The 20,109-nt window shown below is 37.0% G+C and overlaps 1 protein-coding gene across 1 annotated transcript; it reads left to right on the top strand.

Moving 5' to 3' along the window:
• LOC109234556 (protein ECERIFERUM 3) lies at positions 2,520-14,570 on the top strand. The gene is made up of 11 exons (XM_019400585.1): positions 2,520-2,821; positions 3,430-3,650; positions 4,208-4,440; positions 5,299-5,518; positions 6,315-6,442; positions 8,285-8,541; positions 9,221-9,326; positions 10,889-11,097; positions 12,363-12,473; positions 13,235-13,408; positions 14,132-14,570. Exons 1-11 carry the CDS (start codon positions 2,771-2,773, stop codon positions 14,306-14,308), a joined length of 1,887 nt encoding a protein of 628 aa, XP_019256130.1. The 5' UTR covers positions 2,520-2,770; the 3' UTR covers positions 14,309-14,570.

The raw sequence follows: 20,109 nt of genomic DNA on the forward strand, positions 1-20,109 counted from the left end.
GAAATTCACATGTAAAAATTCGAACTCCAGCATATTATGTTGGAATATTTTTGGATTTTGAAAAGTTATTTTTGTTCAGATTTATATTTTACATGAAAAGTGGCTGAATTTCGATTACTTTTAAAAATATGACTATTTTTCAGTTACCACTTCAAAATCTGACTATTTTTTAATTTCTTCCCTCTTTTTGTATAAAGCTACCAGCAAGCCCTGGCGGAGCTAGAGACGGATGAGATTCTACCAGCAGGCCCGAGCGGAGCTAGAGACGGATGAGATTCATCCAAACCCGCTTTACCAAAAAATTACATTATATACATTAGGTCAAAATTATTTTTCATGTATATATAGTAGACGTTGAATTACCTTTAATTTTTTGTCTGTTTACTTCTTTATATTTTGAACCTTAAAATATGACTCTGCAAAGGTATCAGATTAAAAAGATAGATAAAATTGCAAATCATGATTAAATGATTATATCCTACTAACAACTACATATTATATGTTTATTTGTGTACTGTAAATATTAGGTGCAGATAATTTTTTACCATTCTGGACCCTCTCTGCCAACATGTGAACATTGTACTACAACTTAGTCTATTGTACAGATCCATATATTGACCATTCATCACACTAGCCAACCCTTGTAATGTTTATGTATGCATTTATGAATCAAATTAAAGATCCAACAATATTCAACATGGAGCAGCAAATTTTTGAACCGACTGAATCAACAATAAAAATGAGGAGAAAACAACTTGACAGGTTATTGCATATAGTGTTGTTTAATTAAGGCCCACACGTATTTAAAAGTGTTGCCTAACGGTTAATAAAGTGAGCGAAAAGTACAAATTATAATAGAGACAAAAGATACTAGTAGGTGATTTCTTTCTATTTCCTATGCCTCGATTGACAAAGTTAAACTATATCGTAGTGGTGGGAAGTAGCAGATATCTGTGGAATAGTCGAAGTGCACAAGTTGTTTCAAACACATGTACTGACAGAGATAATAAGTACTTAATGGAATAGCTTGCCTGGACACCTGTACTGCTGATGGTCAATTAAGTGTTGGACTAATGGACAATAAAGTGCGCGTAGAGTTCAAATTACAATAAAGACAAAAGATATTAGCGGGTGATTACTTTCTATTTTTTATGCTTTGATTGGCAAAATTATATATGGTAATGGTAGAAGGTAGCAGGTATCCGGTGTAATAATCTAAGTACACAAGCTAGTTCGGACATTTGTACAAGCATAGGTAATAAGTACCTAGTGGAATAGTTGGTCCCGACCCCTATACTAGCAGGGGTACTAGTACCTAGCGAAATAGTTGAAATGCGCGTAAACTATGTACTGTAGCAGGTATTTGCTGGAATAATACTCAAGGTGTGGAAGCTAGTCTGATTATCTGTAATGAAGGGAGAAAAGTAGTATTTGGCGAGCAATTAATACACGCGGAAGTTGGTTCAGATATCATAATTATAAAAAAAATAAAAAAAAAATAAAAATAAGACCCACAAGTCAAAAGTGAAAAAGTGTGTACAAGCTTGTTCGAACACATGTACCGATAGAAATAATAAGCACTTAGTGGAATAGCTTGTCCGGACACCTGTATTGCTAAAGATACTAGTACCTAGCGAAGTAGTTGAAATGCGCGCAAGCTATGTACTGTAGCAGGTATTCGCTGGAATAATACTCGAGGTGTGGAAGTTAGTTTGATGGGAGATAATAAGCATTTGGCGAGCAATCAATACACGCGAAAATTCGGACACCATAATTTAAAAAAAAAAAAAAAAAAAAGAAAAAAAGAAGAAGACCCACAAGGCAAAGGTGAGAAAGTGTAAAGACCAGTCCCCAGTATGCTTGCCCATATTGCTACCCTACAATTCCAACCTCTAATGACCACTCAATACAATACACATTTTTGCCACATTAAATTCTCCCCATCCCTACAGCTGTGCTACTTGCTCCTATTTCAATGGAACAAATTTGACTCTAACTGTGTGCATTTAAAATAAAAACAATCTTCTCTAAGTAGTTGTAGAAATTATTTTGTTTTTTCATCTGGTGTTCGATATCCGCTTTAGAACCCACTTAGTTCGGATTCGCGCCAAGTGTTTTAATTTCAATCAAAGACGACTCCATACCCAGGCTTGAATCTGCGATCTCTGATTAGAGGCGGACTTAGGATTTGAAAGTGGCAGGAATACTACTGTCGAAATTTTTTTGAGCAAATGCTAGAATCAGAATCGAACCCACATGGCACACTAAAGTTCAAGTTGTGTCCACCAAATCAACTAATGCAGCTGCTTACTTGTTATTTAAGATGTATACACATATATACATACATTTTTTCCGATGTTACTGAGAGTCGGTAACGTCTTACCCAAGGATAGGTCCACCTCTTCTTTAACTAAGGATATATGAGTACTTACTACTCACAACCTTTAAGGATAAGTAGCTGTAGAATTAACATAAATATTTATTCTTTTCTTTCTAGTTTTATCTATATATATGTCAAAACAGCCCATGTTATCATAGTACCTTTAATTTACTTTCTTGAGAAACAAAACGAACTCAGAACCACAGAGCAAATCTCAACTATCAACACAACAAAATCATCCTCCCATTCTTTCCCTCAGTTTTTTTTTTTAAAAAGAAAAAATAAATCTTGGGATCTGTTCTTATCTTCTATTTGCTCTCAAGAGCAAAACTCTAATCAGAAAACAAATATAAGAAGAAGAAGATTTTGAGTACTTTTTCTTGTTTAAACATGGAAGCTCCATTGTCAACTTGGCCATGGAACAACTTGGGAAGTTTCAAGGTACTTAATATTCCAAAACTTCTATTTATCTTCTTTTTTTGCTGCTCTTTCACTACTAAAAACACGCATTTTTCCGACGGACTTCTGTTCCGTCAAACTATGTTGCTCGGATTCTACAAAAATATCGTCGAGCGCGTGTCGGCTGTTCCGTCAAACTATGTTGCTCGGACTCTACAAAAATACCGTCGAGTACACACTCGGCGGTATTTTTGTAGAGTCCGAGCAACATAGTTTGAGGGAACAGATTTTTGGAGGATCCGACACAGGAGCGACAATATTTTTTTAGAGTCGGCACAACATAGCCGTCAAAAATGTGCTCGTCGAAAAACGACCTTTCGTTGGGGATTTCAGCCACTAATATTTGTATTAGGGTTGGCTGCCTACACGATACCCTTGGGGTACGGTGCGGTCCTTCCCCAAAACCTGCATGGATACGGGGATACTTAATGCATCGGACTGCCTTTTTCTTTGACACAATCGTCCGTCGGAAAAACACGTGTTTCTAGTAATGTTGAGACACAGCGTGGAAAAGTAACAATATTATGTTTTTTTTTTATGGGGGAATAATGTTTACTTACTATTTTTTTTTCTTGTTATTTTTGGAACAGTATTTACTATATGGACCTTTGCTTGCAAAATGGTTATACTCAAGATATCAAGAAGACAATATCAAGGAAACATGGTGTCTACATGTTCTCATTATATGTTTACTTAGATGCAGCATGCATCATACCTGGAATTCTTTCAGTAGCATGTTGTTCTTAACTCGAAATAGACGAATAAACAAGGATGGTGTTGGTTTTAAGCAAATTGACAATGAGTGGGACTGGTAATTTTGAATCTTTTTTTAATTTATTTGTATTCTTGAAAGGCAGCCTTAAAGCAACGGTAAAGTTCTCCATGTGACATGTAGGTCACAGGTTTGATTCGTGGAATCAGCTTCTGATGCTTGCATCAGGGTAGGCTGCCTACATCAAACCGCCTTGGAGTGGGGCCCTTTCCCGAACCCTGTGAAACGCGGGTGCTTCGTGCGCCGGGCTACCCTTTATTCTTGAAGCAGGAGCTTTGGAGCACCAATAAAGTTATCCGTGTGACTTGTAGGTCACGGTCTGAGTAGTGAAATCAGCCACTGATGCCACTTTCTTGGGTTGTTGCCCTTCCCCGGACCCTATATGAACGCGAAATGTTTCGTGCACGGGCTGCCTTCTTTTTTAGTTCTTGAAATTAAATGTCGTTTGACTTTGTAAATCCCGAAGAAATTATGCTATACGCCCTAATCAACAATATATTGGTGATATAAATTCCTTAAGGACAGTGATTATACTATTAAAGCATATTTTCTATTCCCAAAATTTGGAACTAATTACAATTTTGTTATTTTTTCAGGGATAATTTCATATTGCTTCATGGTATAATGGGTTCATTAGTTTTCTACATGCTTAAAGACCTAATCAATCTTCCTTTGTGGGACTTCAAAGGATTTTTGGCTGTTGCAATTCTCCATATAGCAATTTCAGAACCCCTTTATTATTTCTTGCATAAAAGATTTCATGGAAGTTATCTATTCAACCATTATCATTCACTTCATCACTCATCACCTGTACTCCAACCCTTTACAGGTAATCTCTTCATTTATATGTGAATTTCTTTTATATTAAATAATTGTGAATATCTTTTACACTATTAATATGTTTTAACATGTGTAGTAGGTCATCACATGCCTTTTTACAGGTTACTAATCTCAAATATTATGTGTTGTTACTTGTAGTGACCTTTTAGGTGATTTGATAGCGTAAACAATCACTTTGAACTAATAGTCTAAACGAATATTTTATATTATTAAATTACTTAGGAGATAGCTACAGGTAATTCCTCATATTAACTACGTAGTAAAGTTGCTGCCATGTGATCAGGAGGTCACGGGTTCGAGTCGTGGAAACAGCCTCTTGCATAAATGTAGGGTAAGGCTGCGTACGATAGACCCTTGTGGTCCGGCCCTTCCCCTGACCCCGCGCATAGCGGGAGCTTAGTACCCCGGGCTGGCCTTTAAAATACATCTAGCAGCTTGAAAAATAAGCGAGACAACAGTCCGATACAACAAGCTAAATAATACTAAGAGTGTAGTCACGAGTTCGAGACGTGGAATCAACCATTAATACTTGCATTAGGGTAGGTTGTCTACTTCACACCCCTAGGAGAGCGGAATCAACCATTAATACTTGCATTAGGGTAGGCTGTCTACATCACAACCCTAGGGGTGCGGAGTCAATCATTAATACTTGCATTAGGGTAGGCTGTCTACATCACACCCCTAGGAGTGCGCCTAGACCCTACATGAATATAGAATATTTTTTGCACCGAACTGCCCCTTTTATATCTTTACACTGTCAGTGAATATAAGTTGTATTCAAACTTTTTATATGTATAATATTTGTGATGTTCTAAACTTTTCTCCTTGTGTTTTTGTGGAAATTCAGCTGGACATGCTACACTTTTGGAGCATATAATATTAGCTGCAGTTATGGGAATTCCAATTTTAGGAACTTGTTTCATGGGATGTGGATCAATAACTATGATATATGGTTATATATTAATCTTTGATTGCTTAAGATGTTTGGGACATAGCAATTTTGAGATTATTCCTCATCAGCTATTTCAAGCCTTTCCTCTTCTTAAATATCTCCTATACACTCCAACGTAAGTGATCACTTATTTCTTCCGTTCCGTTTTACTTGTCATGTTTGTTTTTTACACGTCCTTTTCCAACTAATAAATAAATTATTGTCAATATTTTGTATCAATATATAAGCCTTTTAGTTAGTCATTTTTGAATTTTGTTATAAAAATTTATAAAATTTCATGAACAGACATATTTTTGAAATTTTTTATGGACAAACGGGGCCTAAGTTTCAGTGTGTAGTATATACTGTCAAACTCTGTCTATCACAAAAATCATTATTTTTCTATCCAAAATATTAGTAATTGTTTTGACAAATTGAATTTGTCTCAAAGTATTTGATGTTGTAAAGAAAAAAGAACTTTTCTTAAATTTATTATTCTTATTACTTTAATTAATTAAATGTTAATTAAGTGAAATATTTAAAAAAGAAATAAAATGTATTTTAGACAAATAATACTATTATCATTAATATTAGTATTACATAGTAAAGCTACACAAAAACTTTAAAGATGGCCATTCCTTGAGAATGCTTTAATGTTTTCAGCAAAAAATTTGGGCATATTAATAAGCAATAAATGCACTCTATATGAAAAAGTCTATTTACAACAATTATTATACTTTAAAGGATAAGTTGGTGCCTCCCTCTGTCATAGACAACTAAGAAATTTAATGCCATTGTATTAAATTATATTTTTATAAGGAAAAAATAGTTTTCCTTTTTGCTCACCTATACAAGATTTATTTTTCTATTTTTTTTTAATAACTCATTTATTGTCATTCTTTCCTCATTTTTTTGGCCATAAATATTGACAGGTATCACAGCCTACACCACACAGAAATGGGGACCAATTATTGCCTCTTTATGCCACTTTTTGATGCTTTAGGAAATACCCTTAACCCAAAATCTTGGGAAATGCACACAAAATTTAGTGTTGAATCAGGTAAATACTTATCTTAACATAGCTCAATGATATTCGATTTAACTTTTATATATTGATAATATAATTAGGATAGGCTGTCTACGTCACATTCCTTGAGGTGCGGTCGGAATGCCTTGTGCATCGGGCTGCTATTGATATATACTGACAATATAAAGAATTTTTACACAGTACGTGTAGTTTAACATGTTGTAGCAAGCAATCGACCATAGTATTTAGATTATCAATAAGGATTCTAAGTACAGTCAAACCTCTATATAACAACCTCGTTTATTTCGAATATTTTTGGTTGTTATAACGAAGTGCTATTATAGAGAACATATATTATAACATAACATGAAAGTTGGTTCCGAAAAATCTTGGCTTTCATAGTGAAGTGTTGTTATGTAGGAATATTGTTATAGAGAGGTCTAACTGTAGCAAGTTTATTGAGTTTAACTTACTTTGTTTTCAAGATTATATGTAAATATATTGACTTTTCTCGAGAACTTAAATTTATTGGTGCAAAAGTACTCAATCTTAAATTAATTAATATAGATTATAGAAAGTATTGTACGGAATTAGAAAAGGTTATTTCTATTCTTAGAAACTAACATGTTAGGGTTTTCATATAAAATTTCAAACTATAGTAACCAAGACAAGGACAACATACAAGAAAGGAAACACAGTAGCCCAAGGACAATTAATGAGACAGCCTATTCACTAGAGAAAAAGAAAGTTTAATGTTAAATGTATACATTTATACTAAGTTTGTAATTGTCATAAAGAAGTACTCCCTCCAGTCCAAAATAAGTGATTTTTTGCCTTTTTTTTGTGGTTCAAAATAAGTAATTTTTTCAGATTTTAAGAATGAATTAATTATTTTTTTTCCTACATTGCCCTTGGAGTAAATAGTGTTGGAGTATGTGTTAGCAGTTTTTATGTGAAGAGATAGCAGTTTTGGACCGGAGGGAGTAGTAGGTGAAGTATAACAAAGAACTTACACGTATACGACTAGTCGTATCAAATAAATAAATATGTAACATGTGTTATTCGAATAAATTTTTTATCATTATATACGAGTTATTAATATGCATTATCACTTTAATATATGCGACTCTTAAGGTTTAATTACTCGATTTAGTGCAAATATTGAGTGTCAACAAAAATATTCCTGCAATAGTACAAATATGTCTGTTGACTCAAAATCTTGAATCTATCTTTATGTGTTGTACTAGTGAGAAAATTAACATTAGAAAGTACTTTATCATATGGTGAAGATAATTGTCATCTACCCGTTTGTGCACAAATACTATTTTCATATTGGGATGTTTACACAAATAGCCAGTTTGATTTACCGTTTAATTTTTTAGCTAGTATACATAGGTTATTCATTGATTATACACGATTTTATACATATTATACATGAATTGTACATATATTATCTATCCAACCTTCTAACTGAAAAAGATTCGAGTGACAACGAGTTGCATGAAGTACATCAATAGTATTTTAGCTTTATCAATCAATTTTCTTTCTTTTGATTTTATTATCGGCTAGTTCGGAAGGCTGTTGATATTATAATATGTCAGCTAGTTAAGATTCGATCCCCTAGCCTTACTAGTGACAAAATTCTCACTTATGTTATCACTTCCGATACTAGCAGGGCAATAATCACATGTTATTAATCTATCGAAATCGAAACTATAACATAATGTTTTCTGACCTCACTAGAGGGGGAGACCCCATATTATACGTCGGCTATTTTTCGTTTAAGCGGTTGAATAAAAGACTATCGGAATTAATTCTTCTTCAATTTCAACTGTCCAAATGGCTACTAAAAATGCTACTATTTCAAAAATGCAGGCAAAAATGGGAGGGTACCAGATTTTGTATTTTTGGCACATGTAGTGGATTTGACATCAGCAATGCACGTTCCATTCCTATTCAGATCATTTGGGTCAAAACCATTCAGTACAAGGCTCTTCTTGCTTCCTTTATTGCCCATTGCTTTTGTAGTTATGTTGGTTATGTGGGCATATTCCAAGGTCTTTTTGAACACTTTCTACAACTTAAGGGGTCGATTGCATCAAACTTGGGTGGTTCCTCGCTTTGGGTTTCAGGTTTGTACATATTCTTTTTTATCCGTTGACGTTATTGGTAAAGTTGCTTATCATGTGGTCATGAGATCAGTACGGGTTCGAGCGGTAGAAACAACCTCTTGCAGAAATGTAGGGTAATGTTGCATGCAATAGACCCTTGTGGCCCGGCCCTTCTCTGGACCCTGCACATAGCGGGAGCTTAGTGTACCGGGCTGCCTTTTTTTTTTCCCCTCTATTCTTTTAGTAATTGAGAAATCTAGAGAATCAGCTGCGTACGGTTTGAAACTCAGACCGATAATGACCTACTTTTCTATCCTTCTCTACTCAAATTACCAAGCTTTTATGGCGGCCGAGTTCGAACACGTGACGTGTGTTTAACCTAATATCACGCAATGTGCTCTTATATACCTCTATCTTTTTCACTTTCATTTGTTACTTTAAACGGGAGCTTAGAGCAACAGTAAAGTTGTCTCTTTGTGACTTATAGGTCACGGGTTCGAGCCGTGTAATCAGCCATTAATGTTTGCATCAGGGTAGGCTATTTACATAACACCCTCTTGGGGTGCGACCCTTTCACGGACCCTATAAAAACGCGATATGTTTCGTGTTCCGGGCTGCCCTTTTTAGTTATTACTTTGAGGTGTTGTTTAATTCTTCACATTGTTCATAATCTTTTTTTTGGTGAATTTTGGTGTGGCAGTATTTCTTGCCATTCGCAGCTGAAGGGATTAATAATCAAATAGAGCAAGCAATCCTTAGAGCTGATAGATTGGGAGTCAAAGTTATTAGCCTTGCTGCATTGAACAAAGGTACTTCCCCCCCCCCCCCCCCCCTTCTTCTCTCTATATAAAAATATTTATATTCTATTATATTGTCTGAGAATTTATCATAAATTAATTTTATGCTTGTTGTTAACATACCGTAAACTTTCTCCTCGTCCCCCCTCCAATTTATTTGAGTTTGGAGATCGACAATATGAATAAGCTCACACAAATAGATTCATAAGAAAAAACTTTTGAATTAGAAAATATCCAACCCCCTTGATTTGTTCGCATATTTTATTTACTAATATCGTATATCTATGGTTAAAATTTTGAAATAAATTTAAAAATAACGTCAAAAATCTAAAGGTAACGTAAAAATTCTGCAATTAGGTAGCTTTAAACTAAAGATATTGAATTCGTCCGAACACGTAACCTACACACTAGCTCCACCCTAGCCGATATACTACAATCCATGAAATAAAAGTGTAGCATTTAACGTATAAGTTTTTTTTATATTTGCATGTGGCAGACATGGTAGTTGGCTGAAACTTATAAAATTTTGCTACGCAAGTCGACCTTCATTAATGCTACAATAAAGTTTGTGAACGTAGTAGTACTATTATTTGCTGTCAAAGGAAACTGCCTTGACAATATGTCAGAGCTGTGATCAATTGATCATTGATTAATCATTTATGATGAAAATGACATACACTTCAAGTAGGGTCCACGCAAAGGCGAACCCAGCATTTAAAAGTAGCGAGGGCATCACTATCGAATAAAAATTTAAGAAATACTAAAGTAGAAATCTAACTCGGGCAGAAAACTAAAACTCGAGTTGCACCTCCCTAAATCAACCAGTGGAGCTATCGGAGCTTTGAATCTTATGGTGCGAATCAAAACATATAAGTGTTATTTAAGATATATACACATATATAAATATTTTTTTTCCCGTGATTACCAAGGGTCGTCGACCCCCCTACCCTAAGAATAGATCCGCCTCTGGATCCATATTATCCTTGCTCTAATGTTAAAAAGATAGAAGGGCTCCGAAGCGAAGTCAGAACTTAAAATTTATGGGTTCGAAATTTTAATCATTTTAAGTTACTGGGTTCTAAATTAATAATTTATAAATATTTAATTAATTCTTAAGACAAATACAGTGTTTGAACCTAAGTTATTAGATTCGACCGAACCCGTAACTTATACATTAGCTCCGCTCCTAAGAGGACTAACTTTTAACTTTTTCTCATAGAAAATTCTAGTAGAGAGCATTCCCCTTTTAATAGAATCTCGGCAGTACATATTAATTTTTTTTTTTGGTTTTCCACCCTGTGTCCGGTATCCGCATTGGAACCCGACTATATTCGGATTCGCGCCACATAAGGCCCTATTCGGGGGGATGCGCTCCCTACCAAAGATTTTTCTATGCGCATGGCTTGAACCCAAGACCTCTAATTAAGGCAAGAGCAGTCTCATCCAGTGCACCACATCCTTTGGTGGTGGCGGTACATATTAATATATGTGATTGTCTTATAAATAAATTGATTGTGTAAATATTTTTATATAAATAGTACACAAAACATAAACTCTTTTTTTTTTTCTGCAGAATGAGGCACTAAATGGAGGAGGGACATTATTTGTAAACAAACATCCTAACCTTAAAGTAAGAGTTGTTCATGGAAATACATTAACAGCAGCTGTTATACTTAAAGAAATTCCAGAGGATGTAACTGAGGCTTTCTTATCTGGAGCCACCTCTAAACTTGGAAGAGTCATTGCTCTTTACCTTTGTAGAAGACAAGTTCGTGTTCTTGTAAGTATCATACACTCTATTCTTCTCTTTACACAAATAGCCGACTCGACTCACTGTTTACTTTTTCTTGTCGGTATACATAGATTTTACCATGATCATAAATGATTATACACATATTATACATGAGTTATACATACAGTCAGATTTCTCTATAACATCATCTCTATATAACAGTCATTTACTATAAAAGTCAAACTTTTGTCGGAACCAATTTTTATGATATGTTATAATATCTGTCATCTATAACAACATTTCACTATAACAGCAAAAAAATATCGGAACAAACGAGGTTGTTACAGAGAGGTTTGACTATATATTATACATCCTTCGGCAATTTTTAGTTTAAGTGATTAGGTGGAGGGTTATTTAGGTTAATTTTTTTGTTTTTCATAAGAGTTTTAATTAATTAATTATTGCATTTAATGTCCATGTCTAGCTGACATTTGTATTTCTTGGATGGTGGGAAAAATTAATTGAGAAATTAAAGATCATGTGGGAATGGTTAGGTTGTGTAAATCGGCTTGAGACTTCTTTTCTTTTCAAACTGAGTAGAAATTTATTTTTTTGGTTTTTTATTCGGTGTCTAGTCCTCATATTGGGGTCTGACTAAATCTGGATTTGAGCCGGAAAGTTCCGTATTGAAGATAAAACGCTTTCTAATAAATGAGACTTCATATCCAGGACTCGTACCTGAGACCTCTAGTTATACGGATGAATAAAAATTTTGTAATAGAAGAAAAGTTCACAGAAGATTCTTCAATAGTATATCTGGTTCACAAGATTCTATAACTGTAGGACAAAATTGTCATTTTCCAATTACTCACATTGTCCAAAGGAAGGACCCCTACACAGTAAAAAGTTTTGTGTTGTGGTCACATATTTACTTTCTACCAAAGAAAAATTTGGTCCATTTGTTCAATGTCCCACCCTTGAAATTTTGGTCTTGTAGGGGTCTGATTGATTATATATATTGTCCAATGTCCAAATTTGTACTTTGTGAGACAAGTCCATGTTAAATTTTGTGTGTTAATTGTACTTGAAAAATGCAGAGCTGCCAATATAATAATTGTAGGGATTTAAACTTTTTTTGGAAGATAAAAGGTTGTCTATATCATACCCTAGAAACACGGTCCTTCTCCAAATCTTATGTGAATGCTAGATGTTTTGTGCATCGAGTTGTTTTTATATTTCAATGGGTTGGCTTACTCTTGATAACATGTTGATTTAAATATCGCTCGTAGCTAACAGAAATTGCAAAATTACAGATGCTAACATCATCAACTGAAAGATTTCAAAAGATCCAAAAGGAAGCTCCTGCTGAATACCAGAAGTACTTAGTCCAGGTGACCAAGTATGAAGCTGCCAGAAATTGCAAGGTATATATTCATTTATCAGTTTGCAAATATTAATGTTCAGAATTTGAAAAATAATTTTAAAATCTTAGTAAAAACACAAAAAAGAAAAAAGAAAATCATAAAAGCATATGAAATTCCTTTTAGCAGAAAATGTAGGTTGCTTCAACATTTGTAGCCATTAGACAATATACAATTGCAATGGATTTACCTTATTCACGTCGAGAGCAGAGGCAGACCTAGGATTTGAAAGTTGTGGATTATCACTATCGAATAAAAGCTTAAGCAAATGTTGGAGTGGGAGTCGAACCAAAATAGTACTACATTAAAAGTCAAGTTGTGCCCCTCAAATTGACCAATCCAGTTGCTTAAGCTTTGAATCTTAGGGTGTCAACCAAAATATACACCTGTTATTTAAGTTACATATACACACGCGCGCGCGCGCACACATGTGTGTGTGCGTGTGTTTACTCTAAAGTTACCTGGGGCCAGTGACCCTCCTACCCTAAGGGAAGGTCCGCCTCTGACTGAGAGTATATCTGAACTTGTTGTGAGAGATAACCTGTTTTAATTCTCCAAGTTACTAATCCCACCTTTTATGAATATCTTTACTTAACTATCAGGTGATCAGATAGAGTAAAGAAAATTTTATATTATCAGTATATAAAAGTTATACTCCATTGAAATTAGAAAAAGTGAGAAATATTGTTAATATTATGTTATGATTGTTGTCATCCTTTTATCTAAAATTAAAGTTTTGGTTTATTTGGTTATAATATTTATAGACATGGATAGTTGGAAAATGGATAACACCAAGAGAGCAGAGTTATGCACCAAAAGGAACTCATTTCCATCAATTTGTGGTTCCTCCAATTTTGTCCTTTAGAAGAGATTGTACATATGGTGATCTTGCTGCTATGAGATTACCTGAAGATGTTCAAGGACTTGGATCTTGTGAGGTATGTCACTAATTTTCATTACAAAATCCATCAATTTGTAATTTTTCTTCTTTTTACAATTGCTCGAGATAATTCACTACCTAAAAACTGGAATTAGCTACGAACTCAGTCGCTAAATTCTTGATAATCTATCATTAATCCGTCGCTAAATAGGATTAGCAATAAATTTTTCTGTTTAGCTACAGAATTTATCCGTCGCTAAGTCATATTTTTGTAGTAGTGATTTACCCTAATTCACACAAAGATGCATTCTACTTCAGTACTTAATTTCGAGAGAGCAATAAAACTTTTCATTGAGACCCCTTTATTTTATATTCCCTCTAATCCATTTTAGATACACTCTTTTCATTTTAGCTGGTTTAACAAAGAATGACATCTTTCTATACTTCGAAAAACTCTTCACTTTCTAATTATTCATGTTACTCCCAATAACATGCTGGTATAACGATAGAAATATCATGGCATGTATATAAGTTATGAAGATGTCTCATTTCGTCTTCTTGAGCCGAGAGTCTATCGGAAACAACCTCTTTACTACCTCGGGGTAGGAGTAAGGTCTACGTACACACTATCCTCCACAGACCCCACTTGTGGGATTTTACTGGATTGTCTATTGTTGTTGTATATAAGTTATAAAGATACTTTGGCGTGCTACAAGTTTTTTTCTTGTCTTAAATTCCGTACCGAATCAACTCATATTTTTTTTTTCCATACTTTTAACAGTATACAATGGAGAGAGGGGTAGTCCATGCATGCCATGCCGGAGGGGTGGTGCATTCATTAGAAGGATGGACACACCATGAAGTTGGAGCAATTGATGTAGACAGAATTGACTTAGTTTGGGAAGCTGCTATGAAACATGGTCTAAAGCCAGTGTCAAGTCTCAAAAAGACAGATTAATTTATTTAATATCACCTAAGTTCTCAAATTAATTACTTCCATTTGTGAACTCATGAAAAACCCGAATATTTAAACAAAAAAAGATTCTTGGAATTCTCTCTTACAATGAGAAAGAGAGAGGAAAATGGGTTTGGCTTAGAATTCACTAAGTGATTCAATTGAAGAAGAGAATTTATGATTTATAAATGCATATATATTGTTATGTTCCAATGACTATGTAAATCAGATACTAAATTCTTAAATTCCAATTTTTTACCATGTATTTTGTGTGGTGTTGTTCAATTTCTTTTGTCAAGTCAAGATATTATCAAAGTCCAAAGATAACCATTATAAGCCGTGATGGCACCCAACACCGTTGTTAAGCACGCCAACACTGATCAACTAGTGATTTCCCGTTTTAGATAAATTTGTAAACAATAGCTTTTTCCTTATTTAAAAAAAAAATTAGGAGTTTGCAACTTTAACATAAATAAATGGAAGCAATTAGTACGAATAATGATCATGTGAGCAAACAAAAACCATAAGTCTACTAATGTGTGTGCTAAGACCTGGTCACAACTATGTGGGCAATCTAATAGAATATACAAAACAAATGCTAGCCTACGGTCTAAAAGGAAATAAACTGAAAATAAAGCATAAGAGAGACTCCAGCTGCTGCAGGACGGCTCAAAAGGGCAGCTCACCGGGAAGTCTCAAGCTGGGGAATCAATCTACACGCCGGACTGGTGGTCAGATGCACCTGCCTCAAATCCTGTACAATCAAGTACAAAAGTGTAGCGTGATTACATAAAAATATGTACCCATTTAGTATCTCGTCTAACCTCGAAGAAGTAGTGACGAGGGGTCGACTCCGACACTTACAGGGTCAATAACATAATATTATGAAGTTCCAAATTTAATTCATAATGTATGTAGATAACAATAAGCTCAGAACAAGAATAATAACTGGAAAATCCTTCTATCATATTTAAGAATCCAAGGCACTTTCTTCATTTAAAACAAGTGACCTTTCAAGCAGCAAATTATACAAATTTTAAAGAGCTCTAGTTCTATCACACACAAATACCACCGAGTATGTTCGGCCCGATCCAACATAAATGTAAACTATGCACTACCGAGGGTCGAACGGCGCGAACCATAGATGCATCTATTCACCCTGCTCGCGAATCGTACATGCGATGTGGTCAAATATAAATCATAACCCTTTCTTGATTCTTTTAAAAATTAAGCCAATTCGACTTGAAGCCTTGAAATCCTTAGTAATCCTCAACTTAATTCCTTTTGTTACAATTAGCACGTATAATCAAATAATGGTGTCCACAAGTATGGTGTAAACCTAAAATGACCTGGACATAACAGGAATAGTAGCTACATACGGACTCTCGTCACTTCGTGCGTACGTGGCCCCCACAAATAATCACATATTAATTAAGTTCACCTATGGGGAAATTTCCCTCTTACAAGGTTAGAAAAGAGACTTACCTCGCCTCAAAGCCTACTTCCAAACTCAAGAATGCGCTCAAACCCTCAAATCAGAGCCGAACAATCCAAAACTATTCAAATAGTATAAAAACCAATCATTATAGGTTCAAAAGTTCATATTCTAACTATTAAAGTGATTACCCAACCCCAAGGCAAGATTCCTAAAATTCACCTCCGAGCCCACGTGCTCGGATTCCGGAAATTTTCGAAGGAAGTTGTTACCCATGACCTAAGGAACATAAATATATGATTATCACTAAGTTTCATGGTCAATTTCGTGGTAAAAATCTCATTCTTGTCAAACCCTAGGTTTTTCATCTAACCCATGATTTCTACCAATTTTTATGTTGAAATCTACCCAAAATCTATGTATTGAACTCACAATAGGTAGAAATTACTTATCTCGAAAAGCTAGGTGGAATCCCACTCAGGAAGCTCCAATAATCGCCCAAAGGGTGAGAGAAAATGAGTGAAATTGGCTTAAGTCCCGTATTAATTGAACCTCACTGCCCCAGCGATTTTCGCACCTTGGGTGCATAGGCCGCACCTGCGGACCCGCTTCTGCGGACCAGGTGTCCGCTTCTACGGAACTGGTTGGGCCGGCTGGGACCGCACCTGCAGACGGGTTCCCGCTTCTGCAATCCCGCTTCTACGTAGAGTGAACTGCATCTGCGGAACCTGGCTGGCCATCCTTGGATCGCATTTGCGGGGCTCGGCTTGCACCTGTAAAAATAGGCTCACAGGTGCGGTTACACTAGAGCTTGTGCACCAGCAACCCTGTTGAGTTTCAAACTCAACTCGCGCATCGTCCGAATGGCACCCGGGGCCCCTGAGGCCCCGTCCAAACATACCAATAAGTTTGGAATCATAAAACGAACTCGCTCGAACTACGGAACGCTCAAAACAACATTAAAACTAAGAATCACACCCTAAAACAAATTAAATCAAACTTAAGAACTTCAAGTTCTTCAATTTACTTCCAATACCCCGAAATGTACTTATACTACTCGGAATGACACCAAATTTTGCGTGCAAGTCTTAAATGACAGTACGGAACTATTCCCGCTCTCAGAATTCCGTTTGGACCTCGATATCACCAAAATCCTCTCTAACCAAATTTAAAGAACTTCAAAGTTCTTCAAGAACAAACTTTCACTATTAGGCGCCAAAACGCTCCCCGGTCATCCAAAACCCGATCCGAACATACGCCCAAGTATGAAATCATCATACTAACCTGTTGGAACCTTCAAATCCTGATTCCGAGGTCGTGTACTCAAATGTTGACCGAAGTCAAACTTGGCCTTTTAAGCCAACCTTAAGGAACCAAGTGTTCCGATTCAATCCAAACTCTTCCAAATCCCGAACCAACCATCCCCGCAAGTCATAAATCATTAAAAGAAAGTATGGGAAGTCTTATTTAGCGAACGGGGTTCTAGAGAGCAAAACGACCGGTCGGGTCGTTACATTCTCCACCTCTTAAACAAACGTTCGTCCTCGAAAGGGTTTAGATTCATACCTATCCGCTCTGACTGCCCGTCGGTCTGTGGATGGAATGTTGTGCTGAGCTCTACACGGGTCCCCAACTCACTCTGTACGGCTCTCCAGAAATGTGAAGTGAACTGAGGGCCTCTATCTGATATGATGGAAACAGGCACACCGTGCAACCGAACTATCTCCCGAATATAAATATAGGCAACTTCTCTGAAGTATATGTAGTCATAACTGGAATGAAGTGTGCCGACTTGGTCAACTTGTCGACAATGACCCAAACTGCATCAAACTTCCACAAAGTCCGCGACAACCCAACTACAAAGTCCATAGTAATGCACTCCTATTTCCACTCAGGTATAGTCATCTGCTTAAGTAGGCCATCCGGTCTCTGGTGCTCATACTTAACCTGCTGGAAATTCAAGCACCTAGCCACACACTCAACTATGTCTTTCTTCATCCGCCGCCACCAGTAATGCTGTCTCAGGTCACGATACATCTTCGTAGTACTTGGATGAATAGAATACCGAGAACTGTGTGCCTCCTCTAGAATCCTCTCCCTCAAGCCATCGATATTAGGAACATATAGGCAAACCTAGAGACGCAGAACACCATCCTCGCCAATAGAAACCTCCTTGGCACTACCCTGTAGTACCGTCTCTCTGAGAACTGCCAAATGCGGATCATCGAACTGCCGAGCCTTGAACTGACTCAATAGTGAAGACTGGGCAACAACACATGCAAGAACTTGGCTAGGCTCTGAAATATCCAACCTCACAAGTCTGTTAGCCAAGGACTGAATGTCCAAAGCTAGTGGCCTCTCCTCTGGTGAAATGAATTCCAAGCTACCCATACTCTCTGCCTTCCTGCTTAAGGCATCCGTGACCATATTTGCCTTGCCTGGATGGTAAAGAATGGTGATGTCATAATCCTTCAGTAACTCAAGCCATCTACGCTGCCTCAAATTGAGATCTCTTTGCTTGAACAAATGCTGTAAGCTGCGATGATTAGTATAAACCTCACATGACACCCCATACAGATAATGCCTCCATATCTTAAGAGCATGAACAATCGCGGCTAGCTCTAGATCGTGCACGGGGTAATTCTTCTCATGAATCTTCATCTAACGTGAAGCATATGCAATAACTCGCCCCTCCTACATCAATACACAACCCAAGCCAACGCGTACAGCGTCACAATACACCGTATACATCCCCGAACCGGAAGAAAGCACTAGAACCGGTGCTATAGTCAAAGCTGTCTTGAGCTTCTGAAAGCTCGCCTCTCAATCATCAGACTAACAGAACGGAGCACCCTTCTGGGTCAATCTAGTCAAAGGTTCTGCAATGGATGAAAAGCCCTGCACAAACCGGCGATAATAACCTGCTAACCCAAGGAAACTCCAGATCTCAGTCAGCAAAGTGGGACGTGGCCAACTCCGAGCTGCCTCAATATTCTTGGGATCCACCTTAATACCATCTCCTGATACAACATGCCCCAAGAATGCCACAGACTCTAGCCAAAACTCACACTTGGATAACTTAGCATATAGATTCTGTGCTCTCAATATCTGAAGCACCACTCTCAAATGCTGATTGTGCTCCCCCAGGCTACGTGAGTAAATCAAGATATCATCAATAAAGACGATGACAAAGGATCAATATAAGGCTTGGCACCCAGTTCATCAAATCCATAAATGTCGCTGCGGCATTAGTCAAGCCGAAGGACATCACTAGAAACTCATAATGGCCATATCTAGTACGGAAAGCAATCTTCAGAACATCTGAGTCCCGAATCTTCAACTGATGGTACCCCGATCTCAGGTCGATCTTAAAAAATACCCTAGCACCCTGTAACTGGTCAAACAAATCATTGATACGCGGCAAAGGGTACTTGTTCTTGATGGTAACTTTGTTCAACTGGTGGTAGTCAATGCACATCTGCATAGTCCCATCTTTCTTCTTCACAAATAACACTAGTGCACCCCAAGGTGATACACTTGGTCTGACAAACCCCTTTGCTAATAACTCTTCAAGCTGCTCCTTCAGCTCCTTCAACTCTTTTGGATCCATACAGTACAGTGGGATAGATATAGGCTGGGTACCTGGAGCCAAATCAATATCACGATCTGGCGGCATGCCCGGAAGGTCAGAAGAAAACACATCGGCGAACTCCCGAACTACTGGCACTGAATCAATCGTCGGGGATTCTGCGGTGGTGTCCTGAACATAAGCTAGATAAGCCAAACAACCCTTCTCGACCATATGTTGAGCCTTCAGAAAAGAGATAACCCGACTAGACGTATTAACGGAGGAACCCTTCCACTCCAATCTCGGCAACTCTAGCATCACTAAAGCAACATTCTTGGCATGACAGTCAAGGATGGCGTGATATGGGGATAACCAGTCCATGCCCAGGATGACGTCAAAGTCGATCATATCAAGTAATAGAAGGTCTGCTCTAGTCTCGTAACCACAAAATGTGACCACACATGACCGGTAGATCCTGTCCACAACCACAAAATCACCCACTGAAGTGGACACATAAACAGGAGTACCCAAGGACTCACGAGGAATATCCAGAAAATGAGCAAACAGAGATGTCACATATGACTAGGTAGACCCTGGATCAAATAACACCGAAGCATACCTACCGTAGATAGAAATAATACCTGTGATCACGGCATCTGAGGTCACTGCATGTGGTCTGGCCGGAAAAGCATAGAATCTAGCTGGAGCGCCGGCTGGCTGGCCTCCACCTGACTGAACAATGGATGGCTGACCTCCCCCTGCCTGGCCTCCACCTCTAGGACGGTCCCTACCAGCCTGTCC

Source organism: Nicotiana attenuata, chromosome 11 (assembly GCF_001879085.1).
Source record: "Nicotiana attenuata strain UT chromosome 11, NIATTr2, whole genome shotgun sequence".
NCBI classification, from domain to species: Eukaryota; Viridiplantae; Streptophyta; class Magnoliopsida; order Solanales; family Solanaceae; genus Nicotiana; species Nicotiana attenuata.

Excerpts from the sequence above, each read along its gene's own strand:
- LOC109234556 (XM_019400585.1), top strand. The coding sequence starts at position 2,771 with ATGGAAGCTCCATTGTCAACTTGGCCATGGAACAACTTGGGAAGTTTC. Across the intron at positions 8,542-9,220 it reads TTCCTCGCTTTGGGTTTCAG|TATTTCTTGCCATTCGCAGC; the intron begins GTTTGTACATAT and ends TTGGTGTGGCAG. Across the intron at positions 9,327-10,888 it reads TAGCCTTGCTGCATTGAACA|AGAATGAGGCACTAAATGGA; the intron begins AAGGTACTTCCC and ends TTTTTTTTCTGC.